Source organism: Manacus vitellinus, unplaced genomic scaffold, assembly GCF_001715985.3.
Source record: "Manacus vitellinus isolate BGI_N305 unplaced genomic scaffold, ASM171598v3 scaffold_21_pilon, whole genome shotgun sequence".
NCBI lineage: Eukaryota > Metazoa > Chordata > Aves > Passeriformes > Pipridae > Manacus > Manacus vitellinus.
The window spans coordinates 1,149,303-1,168,669 of record NW_021939546.1 but is presented as its reverse complement, the minus strand read 5'-3'; the positions used below and the strand labels follow the sequence as shown (position 1 = coordinate 1,168,669).

The window sequence follows — 19,367 nt, the reverse complement described above, 5'->3', positions numbered from 1 at the left end:
CTGCACCATTATAAGGTGGTGTCCAAACAAGAAACAGGTAAATGCAAGGATGTTGTAAGAGTTCCCCAAGACTAGAAATAACTCTTATGTGACAAGTAGGTTAAAACATCACTCTAAAAGCCTGCTCTATTAGTATACAGAGTAGCTAGGAACTTGATTGTAGAATTGTTTCATTAGCACAATCCTCAGCAGAGGACAATCTAGGTCCTTATCAGACAGAGGCCGTGCATTAGAAACCTGCTGGCTACAACTGTATTCCAACAAAGCTTGAACTAGCACAGGTCATCACTCAGGATAGACAGGTCCTAAGCAAGCATGAGTTTCTCAGAGCAGCCGCAATTTTGCAACAAACAAGAATTAATCTATGTTGTAAGAGTATGTTTGCCTAAAACCATCAAAATTAGTTGACAGTGCTTCACCAATTTGCAATATTATGCATTTATAATGGTATCAACAGTTCTGTTAGTTTGAGCAAATGCTGCCTTTCACATATCTCAAGGATTTAAATGCAGTAATTCCCAAACCAGCTGCTTTAATGCCTGAAAACAGGGTTACAAGCCCGAACATTTCAGAACTGTTAGTCCACCAAATATGCAGGGACACTTCAACTTGTTTACTGCAGGATGTGTCTTCTTCCTTACTGAGGCTCACTTTGTGTCCGCTTTGAATTTGTATGCCCAGTCATATGCAGAACAGGAACTATGTTCCATGCAAAAACCCCTCAGTGCTGCTGAGGGGTTTTTTCACTTTAGGAAAAACATGTCAGAAAAATTTGCTGTGCTACCTCTCGCAGTCAAGTGTCCTCTGGAAATGAAACAAGAATTAAATGAACAGAATTCCAAATAAAACACTTTGCACTTGTTATTTTCTCTGAATTAGAGGATTCTTTGGAAATGTTGTCAAGAAACACCTTCTTACCTGACTGCATAGTCAAGTCCATTTTTTGTGGCTGATACATCAATGGACTGTCTTCATTTAATGGAAGAACACATTTCTGAACAAACCTCTTTCTTGCAGTTTGATTATGAATCTTTTGAGGGGAAATATCAGGATTCCTTTCTTCTCCTAACCTCTTGTTTTTCAGGAGTTCTATCAGTGTAAGTGACTGATTTTTTTTGCCATCATGTAGTACTGCTTTTGTTTCATGACATTCGTTTAGGAAACTCAGCCCTTCTTCCTCCGATGCAGACACAGATATATCTTCAGTCTTTAGGCCATTATGGTATGCTTCAAGAGGTATAACATTCTGAGATAAAAAGTCATCATTTGATGCAAATTTCTGAGCAACAAACGGCCTGGGAATAATGCGGCGACTGTTCAAAGCCTTCAGGATTTTTTCATACTTCTCTTCATTTTGCATCATCTCGTTCAGAACACAGATCGGAGACTTGTGTGCATCCCACTTGGTTTTGCCAAGCCTCTTCAGGTGTCCTCGCACATGATTAGACAATCCAATTTTAGTATCGAACCAGCCTCCACAGAGCTGACATGTATGCTCAGAGGAAGTTTCAGATTTTTCAATTGCTACAAAGAAAATAATTATAATGTTTTTTGACAATTATATATAGTTAAACATGACAACAAATCATGAGAGGCTTTACAAGAAGATAAAGCAAGTCTTGTATAGTGCTCAATAAATCCCTTTGTCCCCTTTACTTTGTACCCAAATAATAAAAAAAATCTTACCTTTTCTAACACGTTTAACAGGAGTTCCCGTTCCAGCTCTTTTAAAATGCTGCATTTTGTCACTTGTTGCTATCTGTTCTGGTGAAACAACATGTCGGGCTTCATAGCTTAGTCCAGCTCTGTGAAGATGTCCTCTGACATGATTGGACAAGCCAACACCTGTTTCAAAGGTTGCTGGACAGTATGGGCAGGACTTCTTTTCAAGTGACAAATCAGTCCAGTGGAAAACTGAATTATGCTTTGGCAATGCTGATCCTACATTTTCTAAATTCTGAGGATCATGCAAATCATGCAAGAAGTTACTACCCTCAGCATCTTCATAATACTCAAAATAAAAGCCATCATTCTGCTCATAACCAAGTGAAGATTTATCACCAGCTTCATTATCTTCCATTTTACCTTTGAATATGGGGAATAGGTTTACATGCTCCTGATTAATATCACTGTAAGATTCATCCTCCACAGACTGTGTAGTGTAATCACATAGTTCAACATTATCCCATGAACTTTCATCCTCCGTTTCATAGCTGTCTTTTTTTTCAGCAGAGTTAAGTTTCTGTAAAACAACAACAGTCATTTTATGCAGAAAATCTGGATAGCAATCCAAATCATCTGTAACAGAGCCTTCCCTCTTGGATTCTTTAATCACTCTTTTTACACCTACATGCCTACGATCTTTACAGCCTTCTGCCCTTTTGCAATCAAGGCTATTTGAATCCATGACAAAACAATTATTACGGGGACTACTTGATGAAGAAAATAAATGTAAAGCACTGACAGATTTGGACTCTTCCTTTTTTAAATGCAAAGGATAAGAGTCATTAGATTTTTTAATCATCCTGTAGTTTTCATATCTGTGTCTATATAAATAATTACCACTTTTTTTGGCACTAGCTTTCTGCTTTGCTGCTTGATGAAAACATTTACGTTTTTGGTCAATGCTATTTCTAATCAAAAAGTTCTTGTTTGTAGAATTTAGATTGCACACACTTACAGATGACTGTGAAACGCTTTTCCGAGCCTTCTGTATCCTGTAGGGTCTCTTGTGAAGTTTTGTGAAGTTACTGGACTGTGAAGTAGAGCCAAATGATCTTTTTACATCCTGTTTTAAAGCTGAGTTCTTTGGAAAAGTAGAAGAATGTCTGATCAACTGTTTTGTCCTGCTACCAAAACCTAAAGACTCTTCTATTATGCTGCCTTTTCTCTTCTGTAGTCTAAGATGGCTACCAAAGGGATCAATGCATGATGCTGGATGCAAATATGCCATGTGTTTTTTCAAAATGCTTCTAGCTGAAGTAGCAAATGGACACATCTTACACATATATGTCGATGACTTTCTTGAGGATCCTAAATAGGGATCTTTCAAGGATGCCTTTTTCTGGGTTTTCCTCTGGGATATGTCGCTACCAATAATTGAACATTTGACTACTGCCCCATGAGCAATCCCTCGATGGCATTCCAGTTCATTTTCTGTCACAGCCATGAAATTGCATTCCTCACAGCAGTAATATCTTTTATCTTTTTCATGGGTCTTTGCATGCTGCACAAACGTTTTGGGACAATTGGTACCAAATACACACTGCGGGCATTGTAACCGTGCACTCCTACCCTCATCCTGAAGTTCTTTCAGCTCACGAATTTCTTCCATCAGTTTCTGCCTTCTTTCCTGGTGAATTATCATATGTTTAAGAAGTGAATTACGATCTCGAAATGTCCTTCCGCATTCCCTACATGCGTAAGGCCTGGGGACATTGAGATGTCGGAAATGACTGTTCCCATCTAAATGGTACATCATATGCCTATGCAGATGTTTCTTCTCTCTAAAATTCACATTGCACTTCGTACAGGGATAAAATGATGGTTCATCAGTACTGAAAGTAGATGGTGATTCAGAATCATTCTGTTCACATTTGTTTTTCAAAGTATTGGAAAGAAAAGTGCTAGTGTGAACAGGAGAAGTATCTTCTGCACAATTACTACTGGGACTATAAATGAGCTGCTGGATAGCATCAACAGTTTCCAGCTCTTCATCTGTGGATTCAGGCTTTACTTTACTCAATGAGTATTTCTGTGGTTCTACTATTTGTAGCTCCTCATTCTGCTCTAAGAATTCAACATTTAACAGTTTTGACTTACTAGGAATACAACTGGTATCATCAAAACAGTCTTCAGTATAGCGCGTTATTTTACTAACATCCATTTTCCTTTTTCGCTTTTTTTCTAGCCCTACCTTACAGTGAATGGGAGACTTCTCTATTGTTTCTTCATTTGTCATAAGAAACTGTATAAACTCTTTTTGTGGATCCCAGCTGGGATCACATCCCGATCCAAAACCACCTGTACCTGAGGAAATGCCTGTTAATGTATCAACACAATCATCTTTTAATAGTAAATTTTTATCATCCTCACAAACTTCTACTTGGCCTACTAAAGTGCTGTCTACACTATTTCCTACTGTTTTCTGTGAATCACAACCAATTGAAGCAGAGGTAGGTAGATTTTTAATGGAATGAGTCAGGTTCTTAGCATGTGCTACATCAGGTAACAAAAATAAAACTTGGTGCTGATTTGATTTCTGTGTTGTACTCTTTGCAGGCAGCTGAAGATCATGAACCACTGTCAAAGTTGAGCAGGAATCTGTGTGATGACCTCCAGGCTGTCCAGTGGTTAATGAAACACTGCCTTTATTCATAATGGAAGTCTTTGTTGAGGTGGAGTGTGAAACTGGTCCATTAACAGCAGTTCCTCTAGACAACATAAAGTTTTCACTAGAAACAGTAGGAGCACCAGTGTGTATAAATAGAGAAGCCTGGCCTCCACTTAAGGCTTTTTCAGATCTGTCCCTTGATAGCTCCTCAGGCAGAGTCAATGTGTTGTTCTTCTGAAATGACGTGTCGCTCTCTTGTGGTTTAGGAATGCCACCTTCTTCCTCAGATATGAAATTATCATCACATAGGATTTCTTCTTCTTTAGCACCAGAGACTTCAGTATTTATCTCTAAATCATCCATATTGCTGGTCTGTCCATTAAGTATATTTATACTAAAAAACAAACAAGAAAAGAATCAGGTAATCACAGAAATAAAAAATGGCAATTTTAATTTACAGTTCTTTTCAGGATCACTCTTCCTCACACTGTAATCTAAAAAGATGTTTTGAACTTCTTAAAAATGTATTTTTTATTTAGGATATTCATGACATTTAAAATTAATCAATGAAGCAGTTAAAATATACTATTTTTTCTATGCAATATTAATAACCATACAGCAAACTAGTCACTGCCGAGTATCCCAGTTCAAAGAAGCCTGAAGACCTACACGCAAACAAGATAGAGAAAATTAGATTGTCAAAACAGTTGTGAATACATTCTGCATGTACATAACCACAGAGTTTACCTTTAGTTGTTTTCTAGAAGTAAAGCATGTAAGGAGGAGAGGCTACACAGTCATCTACTAGTAATTTTAGTTTGTTTGTTTGTTTTGTTAAACATACTTCCTTTAGCAACTAGGAAACTAAAATTATGTTTCTCAAGGTAGCACTTTTTTCAAAGTACTTGCATACAACTGACCTGATGCTACATGGAAGTCTGCTGGGGTGTTTACTTTGGTATTACAGGATTTCAGAGCATGGCAATAACAGTATCTACTACTACAGAGAACAACTGCACATAAATTCCCTATGGGAGGCTTTATTTTTCTACAAGTAACTTTTATTCTTTCACCAAATTATCTACCCGACGCTTAGTGAGCACAAAGGAGTTGCCTACACATGAAAATCAGCGTGTGACCAATAAGAATGTAAACTTCAGTCTACCCTGCCATTCGCCTCTCATATGGGTCCTAAGAACACAGTGAGCATAAGGCATTAAAACATTCATCTAGGAGCAAGAAACGTCTATCTGCATTTTACGGAAATCACATATTTTATCCTTAAAGAGTACCACTTGCTTTGATGTTCTGGGGGATTTGACTCCTGCCATCACATAGTTCCTGTTACTAATTAACATTTTGAATAGAGCTCAGTTAAAAGGAGTCATTACTTAACTCTCTAAATTAAGATGTTATAACTCACAACTAATATCCATGGCTCCCTGCAATGGTCCTTTACCGAAATCAAGGAAGACCACTCTGGACATCCTTTTTTCCTAAGGAGAGAAAACAACCTGGTTAAACACAACCACTTTAATCTTTATATGTCACACTCCAAAGTAAGTCCAGCATTTCTTTTAGTTTTTCAATTCAACATTATGATAGCTCTCCACACAATTCAAAGCTAGCTACGGCCTCATGGAAATTCTTTGTTATTGTACTTGTTTTGTTTCAAATCGACAAAAGGAAAAAACAAATACTTAACCCCCTTTAAGTTTGTAAAAAACAAACCCTAATGTAAGATGACTTACTTTTGCAGATGAAAGTCATTCTATTTGGAGTAGAAATACAATGAAAAAAATAAGTCATCGAAAAAATATTTCCTTTGCTACTCCATCACTTGGACTAGCCAATTTAGAAAAATAAAGCAATGCTCATGTCAGAGGCATAATAAATGCTTAAAGTGTGTGAAATATTTTGTTGTATTATTTATCTATAACACACCTTTATGCAAATGTTCTACTAGACACCCCAGTTTCTCATCTTCCCATTTCTTAGATTTTTGCATTTCTTTGCTGTTTTGATATGGGTCATTTTCCACTCTAATAACGACTTCCAATAAGATCATATTCAAAGCTATCACCCTAAAATGGTGATAATGCACCACCCAGCAGGAGTCTTTACATCACGTACACAAGTTAGAAATGGGCACTAGAAACATGCATTAAGAATCGGTAATGCAAAAGTCAATTAAAAGAAGTGAAACCTCCAACACATGCACAACAGCTGATGCACAACAGCTCCAACAATTTGACAACTCAATATTGTAGGCTTCATATAGTATTAGGCAGAGTATAAAAACATTCACAAAAAGTTTGTAAGAAATTGAGTAGGACCATTTTCCCTCTTAGACGTGTGTTTTCCTTGTTTTATTATTGGAGAGGTAGACGAAAGTGTGCTCAGTCAATCTGAGAGCCTGTATTAGCTTTTCTCAACAGGAAGCAACGTTGCTAACGAAGTGGTAAATTCAGTGTTAATGAGTGGCTTCACTGTTACCACCTCTGAGGTAAAACCTTCCATGTTCCAAGTTCCACCCATCTGTTCTGGTGTGAGGGGCTCAGAGGAAGAACAGACGCTTCCCATTTAAAGCAACTTCACTGGTACCCCCTGAACAGCAGGGAGGCAAACTGAGAATATTGTGCTGGTTGGAGACCGCAATCCTCATTATCAGAATGGCTCCTGAAAACTTCTCACAGGTTTACATGATGAAGACAAAACCATACTGATGCTAAATATTAGTGGTAAAGCTTAAGTTAAAAAGGTGGCTAGGACGCCCTATGACCACCATTAAACAGAGATTCTCCTCAGAGTTATCATGAGCAGTATCTAAAACATTACCCCATGCAATCCTGTAAGAGACTCCTTTCCATACTGTGTATTTATGGAGATTGTGAACTACTCCATATGGATCTGACTAGAAGTCTTCTATGGCAATACAGCTGTCCCTACAGATTCAGTCTTTGAATCAAGCCTGAAACGCTTATCAATAATATCACTGTTACATTTTAATAATTTCCTGCTAATTATCATATTTTTTTCCCAGCTATCAGGATGCTACAGTTCACTAATTTTTGTGCAGTACAACAAGAAGAAAGTTAACAGCTTTAACAGTGTGGCATTAGAGAAAACACAGAAGATAAATTTTTAAATTAAAGTAATTTCGAGTCTTGTGATGACACTGAGCCAAGATGCAATACTTCAGTTACATTATCTACTCCATGTATCAAAATTTATGCAGTAACAATGATAGGTATAACTAATGCCATGTTTTTGGAGGAAATGTTATCATCTAACTCATCCCTAGGGAAAAAAAGAAAAATCAATCATTGTAACTAAGACGTAAGCAAGGTTATGCAATATTTTTTGTATGCTTCCATCACAGTTTTAAAATTATGGTCTCTTTATTGTATCCGGAATACAAAATTACTAATTCTGTCAAAATATACAACAATTAATACTTAGTGTATTTGAAAAAATAAAGATTGAGATAAAACTTAAAATTTGCTGAAAACAGTGCTTATCATATTCTCTACCAAGTACTACCTCAACTACAGAGCTGAGGAAATTTTTATGTAAGCATATAGTGCAATATACCTAGGAGATACATAAATGTAAAAACAGTGATTCTCAAAAAGCCTATACAAACAAGTGTACACAATCCCACGCTCATACCTTTGAAACACTCTATCTAAAAGGCTAGGCCAAATTCAATTATTTATGTTAAGCCCTGAATGACTGTAGTGCACTTAACAGTGTTGTTCCTGGTTTACATGATACACTATTTATTACATAGAAATTATTTTGTATTCAAAACAATTATTTAGCCAACTAAGCCACATTCCACCACTACTACTTAAGTAATTAAAATTTACATAACTTAAAATATTGTTTTTCTTCATAAAATATCAGTTTTAAAAACGATAATGTGTTCTGCAGATATGACTGCCTGTGGCCAGATAGCCTAAGCATTAAAAAAGTATTAGGTCATATCTATCTTCAAACTGACAGATCATAATTTAAATGCCTTAAGGTAATCTTATTGTCTTAAAAATCTTGAACATCAGTATTTTTGCAAACTATCAGCACTTGCTATAACACCCTTACTACACTACATCTTGAGGTTACTACAGAAGAAATGAGGTGATAATTGCATATTAACATAATTATTTGGTAATCCCTCTGAGCAAGCTTCCTAGGTCACTCAGTAATTCAGATTAGATGCAACCTTCCTGTCATCAGATCTATGTTGTCCACTTTCTGTTCATTAATAATTCTTTTTGATAGGAATGTACTTAATTCCATTGTTCTATGTACATTATTAATTGTATTTATTACCAGTAGGTTTATGACCTTTCCAAGTTCTTATTTCATAACGACAACCTTTACTACGCAAGAGGGTCACACACAAAATTAAGAGCATTGCTTTGGTCAATTCTACAATGCCAGTTCATTAAAGCTTATGCTCCAGTGCTACATATACTATGCTGCTGCCTACTAGCAGTTGTAGGCAAGAGATTTGTCAGTCTCTATTCCAAACCTCATGTTATTTTATAGGGGTTTATAACAGATTTGAAAGCACACTGGAGCTGAAATATTAAGATGGAAGAATTTGGCTGAGTTTCTGAAAAGCATGAAGTGCTTTTATGTGTTCTGATATGAAGTTTCTCACTAAATTCATAAATATGAGACAATGAGCTAAAAGCACAGAGCGACTATTAAGTAGCACAAAAACATAGAAGCCATCTCCTAAGTGGATTTAATTTAATCAGCCTAGTTAAAGAAACTAGTCTTTCAGCAGTGCTGTAATGAAGGCAAAAATATACTTGTCCTGTGCTAAGTAACTCCTCATAAGTCAAGTTCTTTAAGTAGATATGTGAATAGCCAGGACACTCAAGGGATTATTCAAATATTCAAGAGATAGGAAAGGTGCTTCAGGTTTGCACTGTTCCCAATTAGATTTTTCTTCAAGACTTCATTATGTAAATATAGAAAACTAACAAAACCTATCATTTTATCAAATGTTCCTGTAATAAAGCTTATATTAAAGATGATAGAACCAAAGTCTCAGACTTTTAGGCAACAAACAGCAGACCAAGAGAGAGGTTAAGTACATTATGGTACAGGACTAAAGAGGCATCTCCTTCCATTCTGCCCCATTACGCAGTCTGTGGCCTTAGCAACTTAATCATGGTAAATATCAAGCACAGAACTTTTGCCAAAAGTGAAATGTTTAAGCACCATTGGGAAATGAAGATTTGTACAGAGCAATAGAGGAACTAGTAGTGTATCAGCACAAACCAACCACATCTGGAGAAAAAAAAAAAGTGCAAATTATTTAGAGGAGAGCTGCACAATATTTTTGCCTCTTCCATAGAGTAATGCACACATTTTACACCTCTAGAGCTTTGGGTGTTATCTAGCAATAAGAATACCCCAAATCAATAAAATTGCAAGACTTTGATCATTAGACCTATTACTCGTTTTTCAGTTTATTTCTTCTTAAAAAGCTATCCTGATCCACCCTTCAGAATCACAAAGCCTGACAACTGGAGGACGAGTCAGTGACTCACCTTGCTTTCCTCCTGCTTCTACCTGTGTTTGCAAATCAAGGTGTTGAAAATACACTCCCTTCTGCACAGGAGAAACAATAACTGTAGACTGCCTCGCTTAGCTTTGAAACCTACAAATTCACCTGAACACTTCTGTGTTTTTTTAAACTTCTGCAGTGAAGAGACAGCTTGTTTAATATGCACAACACTGTGAATGCTGCCCCTCAACATCTACTTTACATACAGTACATAGTTATTAATCTAACTACAACATGAGGAGTTCCACTGAAAACTAGTTCTCTTCAATACAATTCAGATCCACAGCAGTTCACATAAAAGCACACACACTGGAAAACTCTCACAGCTAACTAGACTGCCATATTAAAAATTTTTAAAGCTGTAAGAAATATTACTAATACAACACGTTTTACGCCTAATAAATAAATACAAAGAAATACAAAGTTACTGCCACCCACTGTTGTTATACTGTTGAAGTCACTGAGTTGTCATATCTGCAGAAAAAACTGACCAAAGAGAAACTCTGAATTATAGAGGAGCCATATTACAAAAGCAGCCCATCTTGGCTGGGAACATCAAACCTGAACAACATGTTTTTAGAAAGTTAATTTTCCTGAAACTTAGTTCCTAATAAAATAACATCTTCAAAAGCTGTCAGAATAGTAAGTAAAAAATTTCCCTAAAAATGTCAAAATTTCAGAAACTTGATTTCTAGCCTAAGATGTCTAAGAGTGATATGTTAACATGTGAAGAGGAACTGAACACAACTTCAGAACGACTACCTGACAATAAGAAATCACAGAAGAGAATACCATTACTGCCACCGACCATCTTACTCCTCTAATATTGATTTGCTTGGGAAAATAAACCAGTTTGTCACAATGGGGGGCATCATGCTAAAATTCAATACTGAAATCAATAAAAATAAATGACAATACAATTTAAGTGTCACAAGAATCAGACCTATCACTATAAAAATGTACTCTTCTAGTTTCAAGCACTCATGCAGGAGTTTAAGATGGTTTCAATGGTAGATGTTTTTCAAAATGAACTAGGTATTTCTAAAAGATGACTAGCCAGAACAAAAAAATCCAAGATGTTGAATCTGGTAACTTAAGAACAGTCACACATTGTGTGGCAACTCCACAGGCTTCCATAACTCCCCCCAGCACTCCCCAATCCTGTTCATGTTCCTGCAGCTCTCTAGTTTGGATTTTTAGTAGCGTGATCTAGTTTGACTTGTACTGCCATTAGTTTCTACTAAAGATGAGAACTACAATCAAATACTGAATTGTCCTAAATGCAGACACACATGGTAATAACTAGCAGCATTCCAGTAAGAGACACAGAAGTATGAAAAATACTCTGAAGAATGCTCTGTAAAATACATACTATTTCTCTCCAAAACCATTCTCTTACTTTTACATGCATAAATTCTCTTCCTTGATGTCATCTCACATGCTCACACATTTTTACTCTCTAAAGAAACTAAATGTTTAAGAAAACACTTTTCATCTCTTTCATCACCATTATCTGTGTTTTTCAGTGAAAAGTATTCTTAAGCTTCAAGTATGGTCCCAAAAATTGCTTTTATCTAGACATCATACAACAAATCCCAAATTATCGTGAAGCCTAGCCATGATGATACAACAAATAATTTTACTAACCACCAACATTAAAAAAACCCAGAAAGTTTTTTCTCATTACAGTCTATAAATAGAAGTCCTGCTCCTAATCCTTGTTGCTAGACATCTTTAACAAGTTGCCAAAAAATTAAGGGTTGCCATCAGTGGTACAAAGTGTAGTTGGCCAGGAACTAAAGCAGTACCCTGGGGTCAAGCACCGAGTCCCACACACTGTTCAGCATCTTCATTAATGAACTGGGTGATGGGGCAGAAGGTACCCTCAGCAAGGCTGCTGAAAACACAAGACAGATCCACGGCTGATACACCAGCAGGTTGTGCTGCCATTGAGATGGACCTCAATAGGCTGGACAACAGGGTTGGACAAGATTGCTGCAGGTCCCTTCCAAACTCAACTATTCTGTGATTCTATTTTAGTACACTCTGCCACACAGTATCCCAATTCTTGCTTACTTTAGTCTGCTTTAGAGTGCTCCGTGTGCTCACACTATCCACAATTTTCCGATTTCAAAATATCATCTATATAGGCATAAGAGTATTTTAATTTAAAAAAGTTTCCAACCACTAACTTTGAATTTATCATTCCGACAGTTTAAAAAAATTACACAAAAATTATTAGGTATACAGAAAAAGTGTATTCTCTCCATGTCAAGTTTTGTAGAATATATTGACAGCAAAACTATAATTTGATGTCCCTCTCCCTTCTAACTCTCTTCCAGTGATCATGTTTTATAGAGTTCTTTCAATAAATAAAATCATATTACCACTAAGGTATTATTGTCACCCTCAAATTTATCAACCCGGTATTTAAGTCCCACCACATTTTTTATTTGTATTTCTACAATTTTAGACTTTACAGGATGAATCCCTCTTCTACGTCACCATATTCTCCCTGATGCCTCCCTGATGTGTCACATCTCAGAGGGGCCTAAGGACACCTGCCTTCTCAGTGTCAGCTCTTCGTACAGTAAAGTATTTCCTCCTCAGTAAAAACATTTCCTCCTCATAGAACCCACCGCCACTAGCAAAACTGTCACATCTCCAGTCCTAGTAAGTGAGACATTTCACAAGAGACCATATTTAGGAAAGTATCTGCACTCTTCCACACTTTAGTCTCACTACTACAGTCCTTACATGGGGCATAATACTAATATTAGAGACCTGCTGACCATTGCAGAAGATTTTGGCTTGCAAAGAAGAGAAAGAAGTTTCAACATCCAGTCATATACTGTCAAATTACAGCGCTATACATTGGAATTATGCTTTTCTTTGCAGCAAAGCCAGTTTAAATAACTGCTGCCTTCCTCCACTCCCCCCCAGGTTCCTTCCTCCACACTTTATCAACCATTTCATTATTCAGTTTAAAAGGCTGGGACCCAAACACTGCTGAATCGGCACAACTGAGAGACAGCAACTATGAGTAAGGGCACAGACTTTTACCAGCTTTGTTGACAGAAAAATCTACTGGGGAATATTTTCCTAAAATTTATATGAATAAATAAAAAAGTAAAAATGCAGAGAATATTTCAGAAGGCAAAAAAGCAGCTTTGGCAGTCCTCCATTTAACGTTGCAGAATGCAATATTATAAAGAATACTACCATAAAGCAAATTTTATGTTCTAAAATAACTTGAACTAAACTACTCAATCGAAGCAAAATGCTAGAAGTAAATGCTAAAATAATTCAACTGGGGAACATTAAATACATCTTCTGAGAATACTATTAACACAAGCAATACTTTTAAATTACATATTAGACACGATAGCTAGATTTTCCATAGAGACATATAAATGCAAATCCTTCCAGTAGGCTAAATAAAAAGTATTTTTTTTTCTAAAACACAGAACTAACTTCTAGAAATTTTAAAACTAATCTACTCCCCCTTAACCTATAGTTTTACAGAATCAGTCACCTTATCTGCTCAGAAACAAGTCCTTTTGAAGCCAGGTACTGCCACCAAGTGGCAGTGAAATTCTGTATGCAAATCTAATTATTCCCCACATATAGAACTGGTAGCTGTCAAATATGAGCAATGCTGTGCTAATATAAAGACATTTAAAATTAATCAAAGCAGAACCCACAGATTTTTCATATCCAAATCTAAAACTGATTTTCAATTTAAAACAAAGGTTTTTCCTACAATTCAGTCTTTCTGTTCAGACATCTTTTGTGAGCAGTTGGGTAAAGAACCCTTTCTTCCAATACAAATCAAATAGATATCAATAAACCAACTAATTATTAGTGTTTAGGTTTTTTTGCATAACTCTATGCAAATCCCCAGTGATTACAACTACATGGCCAAAGAGGTCTTACTTCCACCATAACTCCGAATTTCAGGAAAAAGTGAATTCAGAAACTGATGCAAAAGATACATATCTTAAGATATAAAGATGCAGCTTGTTATCTGGATAAGCTACTCAATCTGCTTTCGTTAGGAGGTAAAGATCTCAACCAGACTGGGAAGGATTTTTAGAACTTTTAGATTATTTGATTTTTAGAATATTTGACTATTTTTACAGGAATATTTCTCAAGTTAATTAAACTACATTGTTAGTTACCTGCATGAACTACTTGTGAAGTGTCAATCCAGCAGATCACAGATGAAAACTTGCATGACAAAAACATGATGCTATAAATGGATTTACAGTGCAACTTTCTTAAAGGCAACATTAAGAACAATTTTATTGGGACAGATCTTTGAACAAAACATGTCTTTCAACTTTGGAACAATTCTGACCTTATTTCCTGTTATATTAAAAAAAATTTGTCATTCTTTTTATCCAGCATGACTTGAAACATATATAGCAGTTTCTCATTTTTGCTTTTTTGGCTGATAACCACTTGCTGTACCAGTTTTAATGTTATCACAAATTTTAAGACTGTCTCCTGCTCATGAAGAAAGATTTTTTTTTTTAATTCCTAAAGCATGTTGTTTTTCCCAATTATAAAAAGACCACCCGAGACACACACTCTGCTTTTACTAATTTAATTTAGAACCTTAGAGTAACGAATTACATTAGTGATACTCATTCATCCTTACCAGCAAACTGACTCTCATCATCCTCTATGTTCTTTCAGTGATCAAGGATTAAAAAGCTAGTAAGATTCTAAGCAGCAGTACCAGGTAAGGCAAAAAGAACCATCTTGTACCTCCACAGATTAAGAACAAAAATTCTGCTGACTTGGAGAAAGTTATAATGCTTGCTGATGAACATATGAAATCAGAGTTTTTAAAAGACCCAAACCTATATAACACACTGTACACGACCAGAAAAACACAGGTGAGAAGAAATGCTCGCATCACCTCACTAATAATTGAGGTTTGTTTCTTTAATTTTTTAATAAAAAAAATAAAACCACCACAAAACACCAGAAGTGATTTAATGGCAGAAAGCTCAACTTCATTTTACCCGGATAATATGAACAATATTAAAATTATATGAGATTACTGTCTGAACCAAAGAAACACAAATCCCACATACTAAAATCTATCCTGTGCAGAATGCTGTATATAACCTATAATTAAAATGCTTAAAATATGACTTCGTTTGACACACAGGGAAATTCAGCACAAGCATCTACCTTGTGCTACCTTTTCTGCTACACAGAAGTGTGGCCCATTGTACTGTTAACACACTGAGACCAAGCTTATTTTTTCCTCACTTCCCCCCTTATTTAACACAAACAGGTCCTCCTGTGGAGCTCAGAAGATGCAGTCTGGTAATCAGAAAATTTAAGAAAAAATACTACAGTTATCCCAATAAGGTACATTAACTGCTTGTAAAACCTATCTCATACCTGTGTGTTTTTATCTAGCAACAGACTTCTTTATTTCCAAAAGTCAGGACATGATACCTTTTATATTTGCCTTAGGAAAGTGTAATATTTTCATTGATTAACTGACTATTCAGTTGTCATTTTTACAGAACTGTCAGAACCTCAAGATCTCCTCTAAGCAATAACAATACTGATCTAACATTATTACACTGTTTCTATGTATTCTTTTACACATTTTTCTGTCCTCTTGTTAGGTATGCAAGAGTATAGGCTTTCCCCTCAGAGATCAGCTTTCTTCTACTATACATAGCTAAACACCATTAAGTCAAAAGGTCTTTGGAGTTTCATTCAGAAGACCTCATGTTTCAAGAACACGCTCATTTATATATTAGACTTTTCAACTAATTTTCTGTATTTAAACCAGTTATTAGACAACAAAATTAAGAAGAGACAGAACATAAACTTTAAGCTTCAAGTACTGAAAGCATGCACTAGAAGGCACAGGTAACAGTTTGAATCTTACTATCAATTCAAGTTCCCTTTGTAGCCACGACTCTTACTTTACACTCATCCTCAGATAAAGTATCTCCTTTTGCAGTGTTATATTTATTCCTCTTCCCAAAGCAGCACATTCTAGAAAGCAGCAAAGTCAGGCTAAGGCAGTAAGTTCTATGCATAAGTATATAGATAATACAGCAGGAGAGCTTATTTTTAATTGTTCATAGTTCAGAGGACAATTCATAATCCAAGTCTTGAATCAGTTATACATTATACAAAGGATCAATACTCAGAGTTATTTTAAATTCCCCACAAAGCATTCTGCTATAATCAGTATTTTAAAGTTAACAGCAATAGCTCTAAAGAAGTCTTAGCAGAACAGAAGATACAAACAAAGCAGTTCCTGTCTATTTCAAAATATACATACTACAATTTTAAAGTGATATCAAGTCTACATATTAATTGGAGATTAGAAATGAGGAACAAGCTCATTTAAGCAAATGGGATCTCCCTCTCACCTCTTCAAAATTTCAGATCACTGAGATGGCATATTAGTCAAACAGCAAGCAGAAAACTTGAGAAGCCAGCTTTAGTTTGTTATGGAAGCTTCTGTACCCGAGTCCATCATGCCCTGTCTCCCAAGCAGAATAATCTACTGAACAGTGGAGTCTTACCTAAAGATACTCTTGAAAGACTCAAAACAGATTAAAGCAAATTGCTCTTTGTTAAATGTTTCACATAATCACATGGCAAAGATATTAATTTAAATAGACTAATACAGTTCAAATTATTCCTGAAGTAGAGTATCAAGTAAATGGAAAAGAAAAAATTCTTTTTCTCAAAATAACAGAGGAGGGGGGTGGGGCAAAGGAGGACAAATGCCAAAGTTACAGAAAATTTCTCCTAGATGGACACTCTGCAACTGCAAATGGACACTTCAGTTCTACTCCCAAATGGGTTCCTTAAGACAGAAAGGGGGGAAAAAAAATTTCAACAGAATTTCATTATTAAAAATTTGAAACGCTATTCTGACAACTGGTCAAATTTCCCACAGAGTTATTTATTAATACAGTAAGTTCAAGTTTAACATGCTGCTTTGACAATGCAAAGTACACTTTCAATATTTTGCAACCAGGTGGATAATATGTAGAGAATGAAATTAATTTAAAGTACTCATAATTTTGGCTCTCAACAGCTAGCAGAACACCTTGATAGCTTTTTGACTATAATAACTTACCGAAGAAAAGCGTAATTATCATAATAATATTAAATAATAAGGGAGCATCTTTTGTTCCTATTTTAACCTCGTAGAAGTAACACTACATTCATAAATTACAGTAATCAAGATACAAATTTCAAGAGAATTTTCACTGACCACTTTTCTGCATGTTCAGCAGTATATGCTAATGGCATTTGGGGGGGGGAAAAAAAGTCAACAAAAAACTTCTACTCACCTTTGCTTGTTTGATTTACATTATGCTGTAAGATCCACTTCCACAATAAAACAAACCTGCAAAATAAAAGAAGAACTTACTGTACAGCTGTCATTTTCTGCTTGCGTCCTAGATTATCAAACAAGACAGGCAAAGCAGAGAGATAAGAAATCCACGGCCACAAAAGTATTCGATCATTTTTGTCTCAGGGTAAAAATAACAAAATTCCAGTGGTCTTCTCTGAAATACACGTGTAATTTGCAAGTAAGATAGATACTGGCATTTTAATTAAAAAATCCACTAAGAAATCATGGGTCAAACAAGTGGAAAAAAGCTGCACGGCAAGAAAAACTTTGCTGCATTTTCTGCTACTGCCTTCAAAGTCAGCTATCTTAAGTTCTCTGAATGAGGAACAATGCACAGAAAGGAAATGGTTACAAATGGAAGCTTTTTTAAAAGTCTTTTTGCAAAAATGATCAACATATCTAAGATTAAGTGTTGAAGGGCTTTAAGCCTGGGCCTTGCTAATTCCTCACCTTTTCTAGGGCAGAGTTGTGTTATTATTCTAAGGCTAGCTTGCCCATCTTAAGATCATAACTTGTTTGCCTTCATGAATGCTGATTAATGTCAGATGAAATAAATACTCTATTTTATTCATGGATCTTTCGAACTATACAAGGAAGTTTTTCACTTCCTATTTGGAGATACCAGACTATATAACATTTAGAAGAGACTCTGAGAGTCACTGAAGCTGCACAAAAACAACAATGGATTTGGCTACGGTATCTCTACAGAACTGGGTCTACTTCTAATGAAGACACAACTAGCATACATCTTTACAGAAAGGGTTGGTTATTCGTATCTAGACCAAACTAGTGTTTAGTCATCATCAAAATTAAATCTGAACCAGATACCTGTCCTCACATACTGGCTAGGATTCCTTCCCTCATTTTGCTCACACACAGCTTATTGATTCTGAGTTTCCCAGTCAGACTGCAATTGTCTCAAAGCCACTTGCCTAAATAACAAACACAAAGTAAGGGAGGACAGACCTTTCAAGTAAGTCTGGCTGGGCAATAAAAAGCAACAGAAGATAAGTATTTGAGCTCCTTTCCCTAGTCCCAGGATCATTTCCTTAGTATCACATTAAACTTCACGCAGCCTTAAGCAAGAATGTTATTCAATGTATATGTGCTCATTTCTCAAATAAGATTTATTACAGAAAAAAAAAATACAATTCTTTAGTTGGGTTTTAGAGTCGTATTCATTCATCTAGAGAAGCAGAAGTGTTATTTTCAAACAGCTGTGGAGCTCTTCTGTTAGTTACAGAAGGCAAATGTAAAGCTACAGTTAAAAATGCCCACAAAAATAAAAGCCTTTATGTATGAAGAGCCAAAACAACATTCAAAAAATAAGAAAGAAGGCCTCTGCAGGCTTTACATTATCAAACATTACAATCAGCACTAAACCAGACATCTCAGTAAACCGGTGCACTTTGGCTGGGCAGTGACAAATCCCAGCCTAACACTCCTCTCACTGAAGAACTGCCCCAATGACTCGGCCCCTGTGCAAAATGCCTTCAACGAACACATCTTTTAAATACTGCAATTAACTAAACACTACCAATAACTCAGAAATAACTCCCCTTTTCAATCCCTCTGGTGTTCAAAGCTCCACCCAATGCATGATAGTACTTGCAGTACTACAGTCATGCAAACATCTTCGTGAAGGCAATGCAATCCACGAGACACCAGATTTTAGGCCAAACTACTGATAGCATTGAGACTGGTTAAAGCTACCTGACCTATTGTGCTTAACCAGCACTCACCTCTCAAAGGTCTGTCTGCTGTCAAAGAAGATTCCTCTCACTCCAATACAAACAATCAAACTCTAACACCTACTATTCATTTCAAGGGTGATGACATTTGAAATAACTCAGTGCCTGACGTTCTTTACCAACAGATTCAAGACAGGTAGTTCTCCAAAAACTCCTTAGGGAAAGGCAAAGATTTCAACATCACAAATGCTTTGGCTCAAATCTTCCTGTCTTAATTCTCATTATCAGGAAAAGAAGCGAGAATGAAAGTCACTCTCCATCACCAGGTAATAGACAGCA

The 19,367-nt window shown here is 36.0% G+C and overlaps 1 protein-coding gene across 8 annotated transcripts in view; it reads right to left on the bottom strand.

The window, feature by feature from the left end:
- Positions 1–19,367, bottom strand: part of ZNF644 (zinc finger protein 644) — a 74,074-nt gene that overhangs the window by 14,097 nt on the left and 40,610 nt on the right. For 3 of the 8 annotated variants that reach the window (XM_018072146.2, XM_018072144.2, XM_018072145.2), the window contains 4 exons: positions 17,273–17,328; positions 5,757–5,829; positions 1,687–4,727; positions 919–1,524 (listed from right to left, as the gene is read on the bottom strand). In XM_018072146.2, the coding sequence (XP_017927635.1) occupies positions 919–1,524; positions 1,687–4,696 (3,616 nt within the window). In that variant the 5' untranslated portion in view covers positions 4,697–4,727; positions 5,757–5,829; positions 17,273–17,328. Of the gene's footprint in view, positions 1–641; positions 727–918; positions 1,525–1,686; positions 4,728–5,729; positions 5,830–6,669; positions 6,798–14,583; positions 14,780–17,272; positions 17,329–19,367 lie in introns of those variants that run through there. The other 5 variants (XM_018072150.2, XM_018072149.2, XM_018072147.2 and 2 more) reach the window with 5 other exon arrangements.